This window comes from Polychytrium aggregatum, assembly GCF_025602895.1.
Source record: "Polychytrium aggregatum strain JEL109 chromosome Unknown BJ171scaffold_119, whole genome shotgun sequence".
NCBI lineage: Eukaryota > Fungi > Chytridiomycota > Chytridiomycetes > Polychytriales > Polychytrium > Polychytrium aggregatum.
Window position 1 is genome coordinate 106,578 of NW_026516321.1, and position 18,635 is coordinate 125,212.

The window sequence follows — 18,635 nt, forward strand, 5'->3', positions numbered from 1 at the left end:
CATGCCGTCCGGCCTCGACTGCCACCACTCGGAGCCCTGATACCCAGACTCCAAGCCAGATGACTTTCGGCGAGGTCAGGGATTCGGTCCGGGAGCTCACCCAGGCAGATGGGACCGACACGGGAAGGGGCACACCACAACTCTCACCGGCAAGAACCCTCACCCCCAGCCCGCCCAACAGCCGCCCGACATCGAGTTCGAGAGGACGAAAGACAGTCTCATACCGCTCCATCGGACCGGACGAGCAGTCTCATCGACCGTCCTCGGCGCCTGTGCACAATCGCCACAGCTTGATTCCAAGCCGCACCTCGATTGTGCCCGAGCCCCGATCGTCGTTCACCAAGCAAGAGCTGCGTGAGATGGGCATCGAGTCCCTGCCACCGCCCTGCCCAGACATCTCCAGAGCAAAGGAGCTCAAGACTCGCCCAAACACCTGCATCCCGAGCCACCATTCTCGCGCCGTGAAGGAAGTTTCGCCCAGGAAGATCATTCCGGTCAGGAACATGGACTCGCTGGAGGTCTCGTCAGGGCAGTACTACGATCCCATAAGCGTATTCCTGCGGCCTGGTGCAGCACCGTATGATCGAGGGGACCACTTGCGTCCATCACCCGCTCGCCAACGACCTACAACTACGCCCACGCAGCGACAGCCTCGCTTCAAGATCCTGAGCAAGCAGGAGGTGCGGCTCTGGGCGCTCAAGTCCTCGGTGTGGGCTAATCCGACCCACGGCTCGTACTGAGCCTGTGGAATGATCTGCTCGGCATATGATGGACATGGCTCTGGCTTCCTGGTGCCGCACCACGGGCTGAAATGTATTGGTGTACTCTCCCTCGTGAGCATATTCCCATGAACATCTTCCCATGAGCACGTTCCCGCGAGCATATTCCCGTGTGGTCCGGGATGGAGTGCTGGGACTACTACTTGATGCAGATCATGTCCTCCCAGCCTCCGATGGGGTCTTTGGACGGCGGCACAGTGAGAAGATGATCAACGAACCCACTGATATCCGATGGGCGGTTGTACGGAATGTAGTCCGAGTGGAAGCCCATATCGAAGCACTGGTATCCTGCAAAAGAAAGAATCAAGAAAGCCAAGTTCAGTTGCTCGTCCAGATCCGCACAAGAAGCAAGAGCAAGGCCGTCACAACCTCCAGAACAGGGCTATCATGGAGCTGCTCCCGCTTACCCCAGTCGTAGATGTTGTGGAGGAGCTTCTTGGGATCATCTCCGTTCTTCTGGATTCCCGTGGGCCAGAACTCGATTTGCAACGAGTGGACGTTGTTTTGGAGCAGTTGACGAGCCCCGTCGGTGACGGGATACTCGTGGCCCTGAGCGTCAACCTTGAACAAATACACCCGCTCGTTTGGCTGGATGATGTCGTCGATGCGGACGATCGGGAGGGAGCCGGGGGTATGCGAAACTTCGGTGAAGACGCCGTCTTTGGCGGCGCTGACGCCAACGGTTCGGTTCGAGGCACCGGCCTTGAAGAAGTAGATGTGTGGTCGCTTGGATGTATTGACGTCAGGAACAGTGCCTGGGCAGTTCAAGACGCAGAACCGGAACGGGAGTGGCGCCGGTCAGCTTTTGCAGTTTCATGGTGGATTGAATGAGGCGGGCTGTGCTGATATGGCAGCCCAGATCAAGAGACATTTGTGGCCACAGATCGGAAACATGACAATCACCGATCCCGTCCTCTGCCCTTACCGGGAACAACATCGACAACGGTGTAGTCTTTGCCCGGAGCCAGTCCCAGCTTTGCAAAGTTATCGAGGGTGAGGGCCTGGTTTTGGGGACTCAGCTCGAAGGAGAACACCGTGTACCCTTTCTTGTACGCTGGGATGGTGAAGTCAGCTCCGTCATATGTGCCTGGAAAGGCGTATGCAAAGCATCGGCATCGTTAGTCCGCGATCGAGCCAGCCTGCTCTGGGAGAGGGGAGCAAGTACAATGCGGGCTTGTATATATGCGTTCGCGACGGAGCGGGCCACAAGTCCGCAACCCAAGCATTTGCTCCAAGTATCCGCTCCGGTGGCAACTGCACTGGCTTTGGCATTGATGGGTCTTACCGACATCGACGACAAGATCGTAGTCAGGATGCTTGTCGCCCTTGAAAATAGGGCTTGTCTCGAAGGCCTCGGCCGACCTGAAGTTGACCACTCGGAGGGTATCCATGATGATTCTGGGGGACGAAGAGCCGCCGTGAGCTCTGATCAGGTCACCGCCATGCCTTGAGGAATGGAGCGGAGCGCTTTCGTCATGAACCTTTGAGAAGAGCGCAGCGAGTAACAGCACCAAGGCGACGATAACGATCAAGGACACGGGCTTGGGCCACCGTTGCATGTTTCGCAGACTGGATCGAAGACGAGGGCAGAGAAGACCAAAGACGAAACGACAGAGCGAGACCGGCTCAACGGTGGGTTAAATCTCTCGACGGCGGTGGGAAGGTCGGAAGGGGCAGAGCGGAGAGGCGGAGGGCAGAGCGGAGACGCTGAGGCGAGCGCGCGCGGGAGGACGACGGCCACCAGCAGAAGAGAAAAGCCAACGACCACCACGGGGCTTCTTTCCGCCATCATGGCCAGCCAGGGCCGTCGAAAGAAGCAAACAGGTCATGCGGGGCCGGGTGGAGGAGCAAGCATCGGGGCCACGGGCCGAGTGGCCACCCGGGACAGAAGTGCCTCCGGGCGATTGCTCCAGAGGAGAACCAGGGCAGGACAGATCGGCTGTCCCAGAGTATCGAGTTGCCGAGTTTATGTAGAACGGGACGCTTCAACATGCAGAGGGTTTGTGTTGCTTGAACGATGTTGACTGATGGACAAACCGAACCGACTCCATCAACAAACCGAATCGACTCCATGGACAAACCGAATCGACTCCATCAACAGACCGAATCGACTCCATCAACAGACCGAATCGACTCCATCAACAAACCGACTCCATCAACCAACCGACTCCATGGACAAACCGAATCGACTCCATGGGCAAATCGATCCCATAGGATGGACACAGCATGCTTTCCATGCTATCACTTTCTCACTCCCCGATCCCCGGGCTCGGCGGCGATCCCTGCCAGCGCTTTGACCCAGCACCATTGCCAGCGTCCCTCGTCTGAACTGCACCGCTCAGCCGAGGACGTTTGCCGCTCAGGGAGACATCTGTCGCCAGGCCGTCCTCCGCTGTGGGAGACACCGCATCCAACTCTTATATCCCCATCCGTTTCCGACTGTCATATGCATCCTTTCTTCCCCCCGCCCCTCGTCCGTCTTCGCCAGGCATCGCCGTGGGCTTCACGATCAAAATACCTGTCGGTGTCCGTGCATCCTTCCATTTCGCCAAGCATCTGTTATCCTCAGTGCCCCAGTGTCCCATGGTCTCTGCAGCTCTCTGTTGGCTCTTTGCCCTGGTTGTGCAGGCCCAAGCGCTGCTCATGGACCGGGGGCTCTCGGCCTTGCCCTGGAATATGCCCTGGTTCTCAGGCTACCTGCAATCCAGTAAGACCCCTGGCGGATCGCTACTCCCTCGAGACGCTATGTTGATCTGCCGCTCCAGCCTTCCCTCATTGTGCCCGCAGTCAAGCCTAGCCGAGTCGAGTGGGATTATGCTTGGCTCTTATCCCCATGTCTCTGTCTTCTCCTCCTGGTCGATCGCCTTCCAGCAACAAGCTTTGCTCTGTCGCCTCTCCAGGTGCAGATGTTCACTGGCTTTGACTCGCCCTCGAAGGCACTCGTCCAAGGCTCTTTCGCTGGTTACATCAATGTGGGTCCTGTGGCAAACCAGTCCTATGTCGCCAACACATTCTTCTGGTATTTTCCGACTCGAGCAAGCCCCAGCAATCCAAGAAACGTGGTGGGTACACTTATGGCCCCAGCACTCGACTCCATTCGACAGAATATCCAGTAAACGACGATCGATGCTTCTCGCAATCGGAGATAAGTCGCTTCGTTCTGATCTGCCTCGGGTGTGCCTCAACAACGTCCCCTATAGATCTTTTACTTTCAAGGCGGGCCCGGATGGTTTGTACCATGACCATGTCCTCTGCTCCACGATCCCAGACAGCTCGATTTGCATACCATTCATTCTCAAACTTGAACCACTGTTGTCGTCGCGAAACCACCGCCGGTGTCGTGCCCGAAATCACAGCTCCAGGTGAGAATAAAGAGAATGCCGCTCTTGAAATGAATGCCGCGAGAAGATGCGCCTCCGGCTCTCCCCTGCCTCGCCCTCATTTTCTTGGCCATGATTAGCTTGGTGTCGCTGTTCCAAGAAGTAGGGCCGCTTCACTACTACCCAACCAACGGGAGCGTCTTTGTCAACCCGCAAAGCTGGGATCTACAAGCAGATATCGTCTTTGGTGCGTAGTTCCCGGGCGTTTCACTCTTTCCCCCCAATACCATCACCAGCGAGATCGAAGCCATTGCTATTGGATCGGAGTGTCGGGATTGTCGGGATTGTCGGGATTATCGTTCTTAGTCGTCTCGTCTTGCATCGATCCAGTGGACTCGCCTGTTGGAACAGGCTTCAGCTACACCAACTCGGGCGGGCCAGCAACCGACGAACGGCAAATCGGCGAGATGCTCTACTCCTTTATTCGGCGGTTCCTGGTGACTTTCAGTGGCTTGGAAGGCGCCAATGTAAGCGAGTTCTTGCGGATTCTACCGGGGATTGCATCGTCGGTCGTCAAACTCGATCCTGCTTCGCAATCCACCGGATTGTCGCCCCAGCCTCGGGCTGCATCCTTGGGTTTGTGAATTCTTGATCCAACCAACAGAATTTGATCTCTCGAACTTCTCACTCTGCGGCTTTGCCAGGTGATTCTTGCGGGTGAGAGCTATGCAGGCATTACTCTTCCATATCTAGCGCAAACAATCCAACTGCGCAACGACATTGCATCGTATACGAGCAATGGTGTGGTATGTCCGAGCAGGTTGATGTCTTGCTGAGCAGACCGTGCCAATACGAGTGGTGTCTTATACTGGATCAGCCGCGAGATGACTCTCACCCAGACATATGTGCTGCTTCATCAAGATCAATCTCAAAGCCCTCCTGCTGATGTCGCCATGGATCCAGCCCAAGAACCAGGTAAAGTGCATGGCACGCCGTCATGTCCACGGCCGCAGCTGGGTTGATTTGTGATGGATTGCTCCTGACCCGAGTTGCAACGACATCAACAGTACCCGGGCTACTTCCGATACATCATGAGCAACTGGGCAACGCAGCTGAACAACAACCAGACAGCTTTGGTAAGATCGCAGCCCGCCACTCCCAAACGGCAGCCGGCGCTGCTCCAACCTTCTTGCCACAACAACGGCTCCCTGGCGGACAGGTTGGAAGCTCGAATCTCACCCATATCGACTCATCCAGACAGCGCTCCAGGGCATCAACTCAGCGTGCCAGGCTCAAATCTCGGCACTGGGGCCAGTTACCTACATTGCCATCTGCGAGTCGCTTCTGGATTACATGCGACTCTTTATCAGTGACCTGACCAATGGGTGAGCAGCGGAAGTGAATGAGAGGCAAATTTGACACCGATGTCGTGATGCACTGTGACCATGCTTCACGAACATGCAGCGGGTATCATGCACATATGCTGCCGACGTGCTCGCTTGTCGATTGCTCCTCTGGTCGAGCAAGCGTCACCTGTACTCGCGAGCGACTTCTCATCCTGCTCCTGCTTTGCATCTAGAACACAATGCTTCAATGAATACAACGTTCGGTCAGGCACCCAAGATATATGTCCGACGTCGTTCACAAACGGCGATGTTGTCTTGATCGGCTTTCTAAATGTGAGTCACGGCTTGTTTCCAGAGAGCTGGAAGTGCGCGGACCTTGATGGTTTGAATATCCAAGTCAGTCGTGCGTTTGTCAATATTGCGGGAATGCTGAGGCAATGTCACAAAGCCGGGTCTACTGATACGGCGTTTGCGCCTCTGTTAGAGCCTCATCTTCCGCCTGACAACCCACAATTTTATCCTGGGAGCTCCGCGCACCTACATTGCCTGCTCAAACCTCGTCCAACAAGCTCTGGAGCCTGATGGGAGCCCAGCCAGCGACACTGTCCTGACCCAGCTCCTCAATGCGGGTCTGAATGTTTACATCACAAGGTATACGAGCGACTGTGAAGCCTGTTGTACCATGATGTTTTGCCGGACACGTGCAGTCGTCTAAATGTCATTGCAATGTCTTCTCAGTTCGCAGTTTGACATCGTTTCAAGCTCGATCGGCCTAGATGCCATGATTGCATCGCTGACCTGGCAGGGCAAGACGGGATTTACGGTACGCTCATTTTCAACGAAGAAAATCGGTGTATCGATGCCGGCCCATCCAGTCGATTGGACACGACTTTGCATTTGCCCGGCTTTTGGTCTTGGCTCGATGTTTCTCGTTACAGAACTTGACTTTTTTTTTTGATCTATCCAGTCTAGCAACCAAACATGGACCAACTCCGACGGCTCACAGCTCGGATCTGTTACCTCGGACCGAGGGCTGACCCATTTCAGGGTGCTGAATGCGGGCCACAGCATGCCGCAAGACAACCCCGCAGCAGCATCAGCAGTCCTGAGGAAAGTGCTTTCAGACATCAGCATCGCAGCGGCATTGATCTGATCGGCCAACGCAGCGGCTTGGGAAGGGGAAGAAGGACCAGATGAGGCCCAGAGCATTCTCGTCCACTCACAAAGAGGCACTATCAGAACCCAATACACACATACGGAACTGTGGCGCTCCAGTTTCATGAGATGATATTTGTCCTTGCCCATTTAAACGATCGCCGGTGCTGGGACAGAGAGAGGGACGGAAGCATGGCCGTGCCACGTCTTCAAGCCAGGTTAAATATGACTCTCAGGCACGGTGTTTGTGCAATAAAATGAGACCCTCGATTGGAATGGATTCGAAATCAGCCTGAACGGCTCAATAAAACAGGCTGATAGCAGACAGAGATCTCGAGAAATTAACTTTGATGCAAAGTGAAGTTGAATGTGGCCCCTGCGGAAAGCTCCACTACTCGCGTGACTCGGATTCACTCGGCATTGCCCTTGGGTTTGGGGTTCTCCTGTTGTGCGGTGTGGGACACGGTGATGTGTGGCATGGCCCAGCACCGATATCCGATCGTCCGGGCGATATAGCACAGTCCCTCGGTCTCGATGCCGTCATAGCCGCCATACTTGGCGTCCCAGTCTGATCCGATCAGATAGAACGGGGGAAAGTTGACGCCGTTGCGGTGCACGTCTGCGCGGACATAGAGCACTGTCCCGCCCTTGAGAGATGGGGAGTGCATGGATCCCAGAGTGTGGAGTGTGGAGTGTGGAGTGTGGAGTGTGGAGTGTGGAGTGTGGAGTGTGGAGTGTGGAGTGTGGAGAATCATGTCAGCTCAAAGTGTCGAGACCCGCGAGCGATGCCAGTGGGAGACGGTGTTGTCATTTGCTCGAGTATCAGAGATCGGAGGCCGTTGTGGTTGTGGAAGAGCATCCAGTCAAAACACAGCGACGATAAAGTGCTGAGAACAATCCACGATTCGACAATGCAACCACAAGGACACCCACCACAGAGTCGAGCTCTGCAACTCGATCTTCCTTGTTGATCCAGTCGCTGACGAACTCCGATCCATCATGCATGGGAACAAAGTCGGTCTTCCGGCCGTCCTTGATGTCTTTCCACTGCTGCTCGTTGGGTCGGGTGCGCTTTCCCACCCACGCATTCGCTGCATCGACAGATTGTGGAGAAGACAGAGGGCAGCGTTAACAGCGTCGAGTCAGAACCAGGGACACTTCAGTAGCGGGAAGCACCTTGGTGGCCTGAGAGCATTCCCAGACTTGCATGCGGCCTCACCCAACTGACACAAGCAGAAGCACTCACCATCAAAGTTGCTCATGCCATCGGTGCCAAATCGGCAGAAGGGCGTGATGATGTCGAGACCCGACCGCACAAACTGCTTGAGGGCATCGGACTGGATCTCGATAATGTCCGAGTCGATCCACAGGACCCCGTCTTCATCGCGGAGAGTCGACATGAGCAGTCTGTTTCGCAGTTGGGCCAGGAAGCTGCGTCGAGACTTTTGAATGTCCGGTCTGTGTCTGTCTTTGCGGGAGAACGGTTCCTCCCTGATGTACAGGATGAGCGAGGCAGCAGCGAGGTTGTGTCGGCGGACAAACTGCTCAAACTCGGGAATGAAGGCCTCATAGTCCTCGTAATCGGAGATGAGGAATCCCAGGCTGAGCAGATGTCGCGGATAGTCAATGGACTCGATAGTCTGGAGATAGGATGTGAAGGTACGGTTCTTTCCGAACGAGTGGCTGTTGTGGAAGTTTGAGAGGATGAGAATGTTCTTGTCGAGGTCTCCGTCGCGGTAAGGGTTCAGGGAGGAGTTGTTCACGGGGCTCTGGCGCTGCAGATGGATGTAATTGTGGGTGCCAGTGGACCTGGTGGTGATATACGGATCGACCGGAAGAGCCGGAGATGGAAGTGGGTGCGACTCTGTGGAGAGCTTGGAGAATCGGCCATTTTGAGTTGACAGTTGCGGGTCTCTCATGAAGAGGACCAAGACGACCATGGTGGCAATGGCAGCAAGGATTTTGGTCAAAGACCGCTTGGTGATGATTGCAGGAATCATTCTGAAAGCGATGGCAGGTGGAGAGAGTCGAGTAGATGCCGGCCAGGCGCAGACGCCGAGGTATAGATACCAAGGCATCAAGGCGACGGGCACGGGCAAGATAGAAAACATCGGGACCTCGATCAAGATGTGCGCGAAGCTGGAAGATTCCCACTTCGCCATCATTGTGATGGTCCATAAGCGACTATGATTCGGGCGCGGCTTGAGACCACACTCCCCTGTCTTTTACAGGCAATCCAATAAAAAACGGGACACCCGTGTTTTTGACCATTCATCGAATATTTTGTTACCCAATGTTATCGCGCGCTGGCCATGACCATTCGCCACACATCCGACTTTCGCACCGCCGCATTGCGATGCTACGCCCTCATCCATAGCCTGCGTAAGGTCGCCTCCATATTCAGTGTATCCAAGAGCACCATCCATCGATGGCACCGAGGATGCAAGCTGGATGACCCATCCCGGGTCCCAGCTCGCAGATCCACTTTCTTCGAGCAGGCATGTCCAGTCATTCGCACCCTGATTGAACAGGACCCGTTCCAGACTGGTCCTGTGTTGCGATGCAAGCTCGAGTCCATCCTCCAGAGGAAAGTATCACTCTCACTCTGCCACACTGCCATCCACCGAGCAGGTCTCTCACACAAGAGGGCAACACACCTCTACAAGTCCAAGCGACTGGATGAGCGAGTGGCACAGTTCAGGGACCAGGTCCGCTCCATCGACCCACGACGGCTCGTTTTTGTCGACGAGACAGGGATCAGGAGATCCATTTTTCCTCTCTACGGATACTCACCGAAGGGTGCTCCGCTTCGCCAGCGCAATCACATGAAACACAAGTCTGTCTCGGCTGCATTTGCCATCAACCACTCTGGTGTGCTGCATCGCATGTACATCCCCACATCATTCAAGACACACTCGATGGTCGAGTTCTTTGAGCGAGCGACCTTCCCAGACGACTCTGTGATTGTGATGGACAATGTCAGCATGCACAAGACAATGGCTGTCCTGGACTGCATCGAGCGCCGAGGATGGTCAGTGATCTTCACCCACCTGCCTCGCCCGACTTCAATCCCATCGAGAACTTCTTTGGGATTGTGAAGCGTCAATACAGGAAGGCAGCAGCGCTGAATGCGTCCGAGGGGTTCAGAGTCGGGATGGTGACCCTGTTTGAGTCTGCCGTTCGGAGGGTGCTTCCAGATGTCTTCCCACGGCTGATTGAGCGAGCGATGCGCTTCTGGGGTTGAGTTCCCTCCAATCAAGCCGCCGTTTTCGCGTTCACATCCCTGGCTTGAACCTCTCGGCGATTTTTGAACAGGGTCACTTCCCCAACCAGCCCGCGCAGACGGGTTCCTGCTCTCGGGTATAAATGCCACACCTTCGTCCTGCTGCTTTCTTCCCTCACCTCGCCTTGATCTGATCATCGCGCTATTGTACGATAAAAAAAAGTCTCTGCTCTGACCAGTACCACTGGCAGGCATCCAGCATCCTCTGCCCCCATGCCTCCGAAGCGTAAGGGTACCGGTGATGGCCAGCCTCGGCCACCCAGGCCCAAGAAAGCCAAGTCACAGTCGGAGCCTGTCTCTGGTTCGTATTCTGACCCCACACATGCTTGGTCGTCTGTTGCTCCGTCGCTCACCACCACTGCTTCTGCAGATCCAATGGATGTCGATCCCACCGAGCCTGGTCCATCTACTTCCTCGAGTACCGGCAAGCGATGTCGCCAGTGCGACGGTACCGACCACGAGCGAAGCAACACTAGCAAATGTCCCAAATACCGGCCCCTCAAGAGTTCTGTCGTCCCACTCGTGGATGGAAGGTCATCCGCCCCTCAATACAGCTGCTTCAAGCAGACGATGGATGGCTGTTGTCTCAATCCCGCTCTCCGCGACAAGATCCAGGCCACCGTCGAGGTCATGACCCAGATCCAGTTCGAGGCATCCAGGCTGCTCAACCTGCACATCCTCCGGTGCATCGAGCAGGATCTTCCCGTCCCCGTCATCTCCAAGTCCACCCCTGCTTTCATCCGTCAATGCTTCAGGATTGTCGAGGCCGGTGCCCTCTCCCCGACCGGGGACAATGAGAAATACAACGAGCATCTGGTCGCTTCCTTTCGCGACTACCAGACCACTCGGCACGCAGACCTGCCTCCGGCCCCTCGTCTGCCTGATGGCGCTCACAGTCAGCTTCTCACACTGGCTGTCAATGCCTATGCTACCAACTGCACCACCCACCTCGACCTGGCCTACTGGCGACTCCTTCGCCGCTTCTGTGCTGCCGTCTTCCCAGCCAACAAGCATAAGCACGAAGCCATCGAGGCCTGTCTCGAGCTCTTCGAGAAACCAGGGCAGACTCCACCCAAGGCCGATATCGAGTTCCTCTATCCAGACTTTGGTCACATCCTGGACGAGTTTCGGTACAGCAGCGACCAGGACCGCTTCCGGGCCCTCCATCGCCTCTCACACCATGTGAGAATCCTCGCCCGAGACAAGATGGTCGACAATGTCCACAAGTGGATCGACTGTGACATGCCCGCTCTCCGAGTCACCGAGCTGCAGCGCCAGGCCAAGCTGGACGAGCTCACTGCCCAAGGCATTCCCTCCGACGACAAGAGGTTCACCACGGCCAAGTCTGAGCTCGGCACCACCAAGTCCAAGATCAACAAGCTGGCATCCAGGATCAACTGGGCACTCAAGCAGCTCGCTCTGGACACTCCTCCGGCCGTGTGCACGATAGTTCCTCTGTGCACTGCCACGGCCAAGTATGTCAAGATCGACACCGTCACTCTCTGGGAACTCCTTGGTCCAAAGAAGCGCCTTGACCTCACCTGGGACATGCTCAAGGAAGAAGGTGATGACGGTGTCAACAACCAGGATCGACTCTGGCGCAGTTGCTTCAAGCTGCGTAGTTCCCTCTTCCAAGAGCGGGACGTGAACAAGAAGCTCTTCAACTACGAGATCAGCACCGATGGCATTGGATGCACCATCGGTCTCGTCAAGTTTGTGCCTCGAACCGATCGCACCGAGACCATCGAGCCTCCTCCGACTGCCGAACAGCGCATCCAGGCCCACATCGGCGACCCAGACCCCGATCGCACCACTTGGATTGGCATCGATCCTGGAGTCGGCTCCATCTTCACGGCGGTCATCCAAGCACCGGGCCACCAAGACGAGGTGGTCTCATTCTCCAATGGCCACTACCAGCACATGTGTGGCCATACGTCCAACACCAAGTGGCACAATATCATGAAGTATCGACTCAGCATCGAGACCTGGATGTCGACCATCCCCTCGCCCAAGGTGTCGTCCTCGGAGGCCTTCAAGGTCCATCTCACCCATGTCCTGCGACCGGAGCTTCGGGTGCAGCTCGACTTCCACCTTGGCAAGAAGGCCCGTCACCATCGCTTCACGGGCCACAAGAGGCGCCAAGTGGCCGTCGACAGGATGTGCAAGGCCGTCCTGAAGCACGCCCCGATACGGACCGATGTGGTGATCGCCTTTGGCAATGCGTCATGGCGACAAGGCAAGGGCTATGCATCCAGCCCTCGGAGGCAGCGGTTTGCTCGGTACTTTGAGCAATTCGAGCACCACCGGCGCCGTCCCAATCACCCTCATGGAAGCGTCAAGGTGGCCTCGACGAACGAGTTCAACACCTCGCAAGTGTGCTCCAAGTGCCTGGAGCCAGTTCGGTTGGAAGGACTCGATGCGCCCAGTGTTGCGAATTCCCACTTTGTCAGGAGCTGCAAGAATCCCAGCTGCCGGACAGTGTGGAATCGCGACGTCAATGCGGCGCGCAACATGATCACAGTATGCAGGTCGATTGTGGAGACCGGAGAGCGACCGGTGGTCTTCACTCGGAGGCTGCCAAAGTGATCTGTTTTATTTCTTGTGGCTTTGCTTGACGCAAGCACAGCACATACTACATGTTCATGGAAACGGCTATGTTGTCCCGTTTTTTTCTGAATAAAGTGTAGCATTGGTTGGCGCAATGGGAAGATCGGTGTGGAGGGGTGTATCTCGGCCGCACCTGGAGGCCGGCCGATCGATGGGGGCACCCCAACTACCGGAAGCAGACAGTCATGTCGTTGGTGTGCTTGCCATCCACAGATCGTCTGCTGTTGTCTGACTTGTCGGCAACTTCCCTGTTTGTCGTGCTTGATTTTTTTTTTTTCCTCTGCCAGAATGCCGTCCTGGACCAAGTCCCCGATCGCCGCTGCCCTCGCCTCGCGATCTGTCCGCTTGGCTGCTTCTCCCCAGCTTTCGTCTCACCGCCGTTGCCTGGCTGTCGCTGCGACAATGCTCGCCAAAGATCACCGAGGATCGCTCGCTGCAGTCTCGCCGCACGAGTTCCGTCTCAGCTGCGTCCCTGCTTCGGCGCTCAAGTCCATCTCCAACTCGCCCAGCACCCAGGCCACAGCCGATTATGCCGATGCCATTGTCGACGTGCTTGCTTCAGCCAACTGCTGTCCGTACTGCATCCTGCGGTATTTCGATGTTCGAGACGTTCAGCGATATCGATCTCATCGAACCCTCGTCCAGCCCTCCGATCGCATCGTGGCTGGCGACTACTCATCCCAGAGCCGCTCTGGGCCGACAGCCGCTGCAAAGGACGGGGGCTCGGCGCCTGCAGCTTCCAGCGGCAAGCCTGAAGTAGCCAAGGCCATCTTCAACGCAGGCGGCAGATGCTCCGTCTGCTTCGATATCCTCCATCTGGACTATGACGCCCTCGCCAAATCCAAGGCTGGCGAGATGACGGGCATCGACACTGCTGATAGCCCGGGCTCCTCGTACCAAGGCGCGACGACATTCACCACCTCCCTCAAGGTTCCCGTTGCCCTGAGCCTCCGGCACAGATGTATTGATCTATTGATTGCGTCCCTCCATGCCTCCCACAGCCGGTAAGCAGAGCGCATTGCTCCCCGGGCATTAGATCAGCAGAACAGGCCAGAGCGGTGCGGCCTTGTGGCATGCTATGTTTGAGTCTCACCGTCCCTTTTGGACTTGTGCTGGGCAGTGATTCCCCGGAACTCATCAAGCCCACGTCGTTCTCGGTCAAGGACCTGGCCAAGAGCTTTCTTGTCGACGCAGTCAAGCGCTCAACTGGATTGAGGTTTGAGCCAAATGTAAGAATATGGCCCATGTCCAGCAGTGACGGGGCCATTTGCTGCGAGATCACCTCGAGGCAACAGTGAATCCGCCGGTACCAACGTCTGCTCATGAGAAGGCGACGGCGCTTGAATCCTATTCAATGCATTTGTGCGGCTGCGTCGCGTAATGCTGATTTGGCCTCCAACCCGCACTCTGCAGAGTCCGTTTATGCTGGAGGTCCAGTTCAGCAACCGAGAGATCGAGAAGGAGTACATGTGGCTGACCAAAGTTCCTGAAGCCAATTTCAAAGTGAAGATCAGGAGAGCCAAGGTACGACGAGAGGCTGATCCATATTCAAAACTAGAGAGCTATGGTCGCGGTCCACCAATGTCTCTGGCCGTACTCGTTTGCATTGCTAAAGCCATGGCTATCTGTTCCAGGGCCAAGAGATCGTCGAGGGCCTGTCCCAGGAGAAGGTTGCCAACTCTGCCAGTTTGCTCGGACTGGACCACTATGTCAGGCAAGCACCATGGCATAGGCGCCGGCTGTGACTGCCACCACAATCCTGTTGCGAATGCGCTCTGCTCCTGCTACACTTCTAACCATATCTGTTCACGCCCCCGTAGCCACGATCACTGTCCTCCTCGTCTTGTCAGCCAAGACACTGTCTACGACGAGCCAAGGCTGACCCATGCGCCCATCTTCGTCGCCGGTACGTCGATAGCTGCCTGGCCACATCTGCCACGATACAGCTTCTGTGCTAAGTGAACCGGATCGACTGGGATGGCATGCCATCGTGGATACGGAGGGATGTTTTTGTCTTCCATGTCAGTTCTCGACGCTGCCTGGTTTGAAACATTGTGCGAATGCCGTGAAAGGACCGAGCCAACGTCACTTGTTTTCGGATGCGACTGAATCGACATATCCCCACCAGGGCGATATTGTAAGCTCCAGCGCAACATCAGCCATTCTCCGTGGATTGTGGATGGCAGGAAGAAAACAGAGGACTCTGTGGAGGAGCTGATTGCGGTGCATCTTAAAAAGCTCTTCAACAATGCGAGTAAGCGCCACCACGACTGACTGACCTGCCGTTGTCCAGCCAACACTCTGTCGCTCCCTCTTGTACTGATATTGGTCCAAACCCTGCACCCTGTAGCCCACCGGTTTGCATCATCGGGTCGCGAAGATGCAGATGTTCGTATGCTCGGCGATGGCCGTCCGTTCTACTTTGAGCTCATCAACCCTCGAGTGCTGGTGCCGACATGTGCTCAGATGGTCGCGCTTGAGGAGAGTATCAACCAAAGCTCCGTGGGCAAAGTCTCGGTTCGCGACTTGCAGGTGGTCTCCAAGGACTCCACCAACATCATGAAAGACTCGGTGGACACCAAAAGCAAGTCGTACAGGTACTGCACACATGGGTTGTCGAGCTGTTAGATGCAGCTTGGACCATCAAGCTTCAAATGCCATCGCCACCATGGCTTTCTCATCACTCTTGAATGCCTCCGTCCATGTCTGTGGTACATCCAGCTGCATTGTAGAGCTTGCCGAGCCCGTCACAAAGCAAGCCATTCTCGATAAACTCCATGACAAGAGCAACATCGAGGTCCAACAACGCAACCCAACTCGCGTTCCGCGGTAAGCTGGGTGCGGGACGAAGCGTCATCTGTGCTGGCAAGACGAGCTCTGCAGCTCGTCGTCGATGCTGACGATCCAGAGTTCTTCCAACCGTGCAGTCGCGCCGATCTGGTTCGAAACAAGTGCGTCGAGCACCTGAGCGTCGAATTCCTTGATCCCAGTGGCACGGACAGCGTTGACGCTCAAGAGGTCACCAAATTTCGAGCGAACATGAAGACAAGCGCGGGCACATACGTCAAGGAGTTTATCAGCGGCGACGACGGACGAACGACGCCATGTGTAGCCACCCTGCTTGGAGTCTCTGCTGCTGTGTGCCAACAGCTTGACGTAACTCGGATCCATCTGGACTGGCCCCCGAAGCGGTCGGATGCCGCTGAGCAAGCGTCGGATGGGGCTGCTAAGAAGCACACTATCGATGCGCCCACGACAGATGCAAGCGGTGGTGCGGATAAGAAAGCCAAGCTCGGGCTATAATGCCCAGGAATGCGGACTGGCGCCTCTGCGACTGGTATATAATCCATACTGAGATGATGCGTACGCTGTCCGAGACAGGTCGCGTTTGCTATCGCAACAACGCAACAACGCAACACGGCTATACTGCGTCGTGGGAATCGAGCGAGTGGGTCTGGGCATTATGATGGATGAGAGTCGATGTCCTTGCAACCAGGACCAACCGGCCACGAAGCGGAATGTCTTATGGCGCTGTGTGCGGAGTTGCTCTGCGATCAAATCAGACAAGCATGTCTTCTTCAAGGCACTTGGACTTCCCGCTCACTGCTGCCGCTCACTGCTGCCGCTCGCTCCTCCCGCCATCTTGCCGATCGCCAACCGCCTTGCACTTGCGGCCCGAGCGGTAGCGTTTCCCGCAGCGCTGTCGGATCGATACTGACTCGACTCTGGCATCCGCATCGGCCGCTGAGTTTGCCTGCTTCTCCCCATCGAGATGAACGGTGGTTAGAGTAGACATCCATGCGTCGAGCCGCTCGTTGGAAACATCGCGGATGAACACACTCGTCTGTTACAGACAGCGGCTCGATCCCGCCAGTCGCTTTGGATCAAGTCTGCCAAAACAAGCGCTGAGATCTGCGCGCCAGTCTGCGCTCCAAGTGGCCCGGCCCGCCTTTGGGCAGATGGTGGGGTGTGAGAAAGTCAATTGCCTCAGCAGCCGTCGAATGACCACTTTCTGCTCGCTCGGGCTCGCTGTCGGCCGTGCTGGCTGCCCGCGCCAATCCCCCGCCGTTTCCTGATTCTGGCCCTCTCGAACACCCCGCTCACTTGCGCCCTCTGAGCGCAACCCTGCCGCTCTGTACTGGGATGTAGTCTCGTCTGTACGGCCGGCGGCCGACACCTTCTCCGCGAGAAATCAAGCGGCCCGCCTCTCCCTGGCAGCACATCGGGGTCGGCGCTGCGGTTCCATCGCAGTTTTCCTCCTTGTGCCAGCCTCTGCCTCGAGCCTGCTGCCCAACCCCTGTCGCCCGTTTCGCCCGTTTCGCCCGTTTCGCCCTCTCGCACCTCCGCCAGCCGCCTCTGTTCTTTGGCCCTTGGAGCCACCGTATTTGCCCTCATGCTTGCCCCCACCCGCGGCATTGGTCCTTGGACCCTGGCCGAATCCCACGCCAATGTGGAGCCAAAGAGTCGCGACGCGTCCGCAGACCTGCATCGGCCATCGCCATCGCCGTCGCTCTCGCCCTCCAGCGTCGGCCCCGGCGGTGTTGCTATTGCTACTGCTGCTGTTGCTACTGCTGTTGCTGCTGCTGCCATGTCGTGCTCCATGTCTGACTGCCGGCCACAGTCGCCCCAGGTATCGCTCGCCGGAGCTGCATCTGCTGGCAATTTAGGTCTGCCCCAGTCAGCTGTTGCGACCGGCCAGACTCTCGCGGAAACCACTTCGCCGCGCGCGGTTCTGTCTCGGCTCCCGTCGCCTCGGCCATCAAGATCGAGCTCGCCCGCTGGCGCGGATGCTGGCATCTCGGGAATTCCTGGGGCGATAGAGCAGGTGTCTTCTCCTCCGCCTTCGTCGCCTCCTGCGCTGCCGACACTGCACGAATGTCCGCTCGGTCCGCACAAGCCGCTCACGACCGAGCCCGAGCCAGGAAAGTGCCTCCGCGCGAATCCATTCCAGCAGCATTCAGGAATCGTTCCTGAGTCCATGGCATCGCTGCGTGGCCCCACGATCACCAAGACGACTCTCAAACCTGGATTGGCTCGATTGAGGCCCTCATCGCCCCCACAATTGCTTGAGCCACCCGAAAATCCGTGCAAGGAGGCTCCTCTGCCTGTTGCCCCAAGTGCCGAGGCCGTGGGAGCCGCCTTTAGCTCACCATCGAGCCTGCCACCGACCCAAAAGATTGGAGGTATCCGAATCGAATATCGAAGGAAGAGAGCCGCACCGCTGGTTGAAGAGTCAGAGAAGAGCTCGAAGGTAAATCTCTGCGACCGAATTTTGCCAGGGCGATAGTCGCTGAATTCATCCGAGACAGATGTGCAGATCAGGGTTTGGCGCTTCATTCGCGAGAGTTGCGGGCTGTGTTCTTGGCTGACAATGACCACTCATCAACTTGCTCGTCTCCCGTTCATACACGGTCAGAAAGTACACTTGTTTTCAGCATTCCGGCTCGAGAGTCCGGCGACCACTGAAGGTACGATGTGATTGCTGGCAGCACAAACGACCGAGCAAGCCAGGCGAGCTGCAAATCTCGGCGGTATCGGGGCATTGAACATGAGCCGGCGGCATGGCTGAGACTTACCAGAGTTGCATCTCTTGCCGCAATGCTTACCAGGCCCGAATGCCCACCGTCCGCCACCAGACTCCCGCAGCAGTTCGGATGAGCCCATCAGGACTCTATCCCGGCCCAGGCTCCATCCGTCCCGCCTCGACCAATCTAAGCGTACTATTTCTGTTTATACTATCAAGGGAACAGGCATCCAACGCTCCTCGGCGAGCCCCTCGTCGCCATCCATCGCAAGTTGCCGCTCTCTGACTCCCCTGCAGATCACGAAAGCCGTTGACGGCTCAATCGCGACGATGCGTGCTGAAGCCAGCTCGGTCGGGCCCACGCCGCATCGTTCGCCGACGCCTATCGCACGAACAGCACTTGGGGTTAAAAGTGAAGGCGATTGCGACAAGACCGGTTCCTCCACTCTCAGCAGTCAACCCATTTGTCGATCCCCCGAATCCTTCGTATGCGCAACGGGGCGCCGCAGCAACACTGTCATGGCGGACCAGACCAGCAACAGCAGGACACACACCAGCGACAGCAGGACACACACCATGGATAGCGACAGCCCTATGGCCGAGTCTGAGTGTGCGGCCAAG

At 56.7% G+C, this 18,635-nt stretch overlaps 5 protein-coding genes across 5 annotated transcripts; 3 read left to right on the forward strand and 2 right to left on the reverse strand.

Annotated features, from left to right (window-relative positions):
• Positions 1-15: 15 nt before the first annotated feature.
• BJ171DRAFT_38710 (uncharacterized protein) lies at positions 16-875 on the forward strand. Its single transcript, XM_053107159.1, has one exon. The coding sequence runs from the start codon at positions 60-62 to the stop codon at positions 738-740; it is 681 nt and encodes a 226-aa protein (XP_052961822.1). The 5' UTR covers positions 16-59; the 3' UTR covers positions 741-875.
• Positions 876-918: 43 nt separating this feature from the next.
• Positions 919-2,170, reverse strand: BJ171DRAFT_590493 (S-adenosyl-L-methionine-dependent methyltransferase; the record flags this gene model as incomplete). The annotated part of the gene is made up of 4 exons (XM_053114478.1): positions 919-1,067; positions 1,187-1,534; positions 1,705-1,866; positions 2,065-2,170. The coding sequence occupies 4 exons, from the start codon at positions 2,168-2,170 to the stop codon at positions 919-921; spliced, it is 765 nt and encodes a 254-aa protein (XP_052961823.1).
• A 1,293-nt stretch (positions 2,171-3,463) lies between these two features.
• BJ171DRAFT_539088 (Alpha/Beta hydrolase protein) lies at positions 3,464-6,756 on the forward strand. Its single transcript, XM_053112909.1, has 14 exons — positions 3,464-3,486; positions 3,635-3,841; positions 3,980-4,006; positions 4,032-4,037; positions 4,238-4,346; positions 4,490-4,626; positions 4,804-4,905; positions 5,021-5,074; positions 5,167-5,235; positions 5,357-5,484; positions 5,679-5,778; positions 5,930-6,096; positions 6,184-6,268; positions 6,413-6,756. The coding sequence occupies exons 2-14, from the start codon at positions 3,686-3,688 to the stop codon at positions 6,596-6,598; spliced, it is 1,326 nt and encodes a 441-aa protein (XP_052961824.1). The 5' UTR covers positions 3,464-3,486; positions 3,635-3,685; the 3' UTR covers positions 6,599-6,756.
• Positions 6,757-7,010: 254 nt separating this feature from the next.
• BJ171DRAFT_467558 (Anp1-domain-containing protein) lies at positions 7,011-8,519 on the reverse strand (the record flags this gene model as incomplete). The annotated part of the gene is made up of 3 exons (XM_053108563.1): positions 7,011-7,247; positions 7,534-7,691; positions 7,847-8,519. The coding sequence occupies 3 exons, from the start codon at positions 8,517-8,519 to the stop codon at positions 7,011-7,013; spliced, it is 1,068 nt and encodes a 355-aa protein (XP_052961825.1).
• A 4,276-nt stretch (positions 8,520-12,795) lies between these two features.
• BJ171DRAFT_539136 (uncharacterized protein) lies at positions 12,796-16,031 on the forward strand. Its single transcript, XM_053112911.1, has 9 exons — positions 12,796-13,494; positions 13,611-13,719; positions 13,904-14,014; positions 14,125-14,204; positions 14,311-14,396; positions 14,619-14,744; positions 14,841-15,087; positions 15,212-15,319; positions 15,418-16,031. Exons 1-9 carry the CDS (start codon positions 12,893-12,895, stop codon positions 15,791-15,793), a joined length of 1,845 nt encoding a protein of 614 aa, XP_052961826.1. The 5' UTR covers positions 12,796-12,892; the 3' UTR covers positions 15,794-16,031.
• The last annotated feature ends 2,604 nt before the right edge of the window (positions 16,032-18,635 follow it).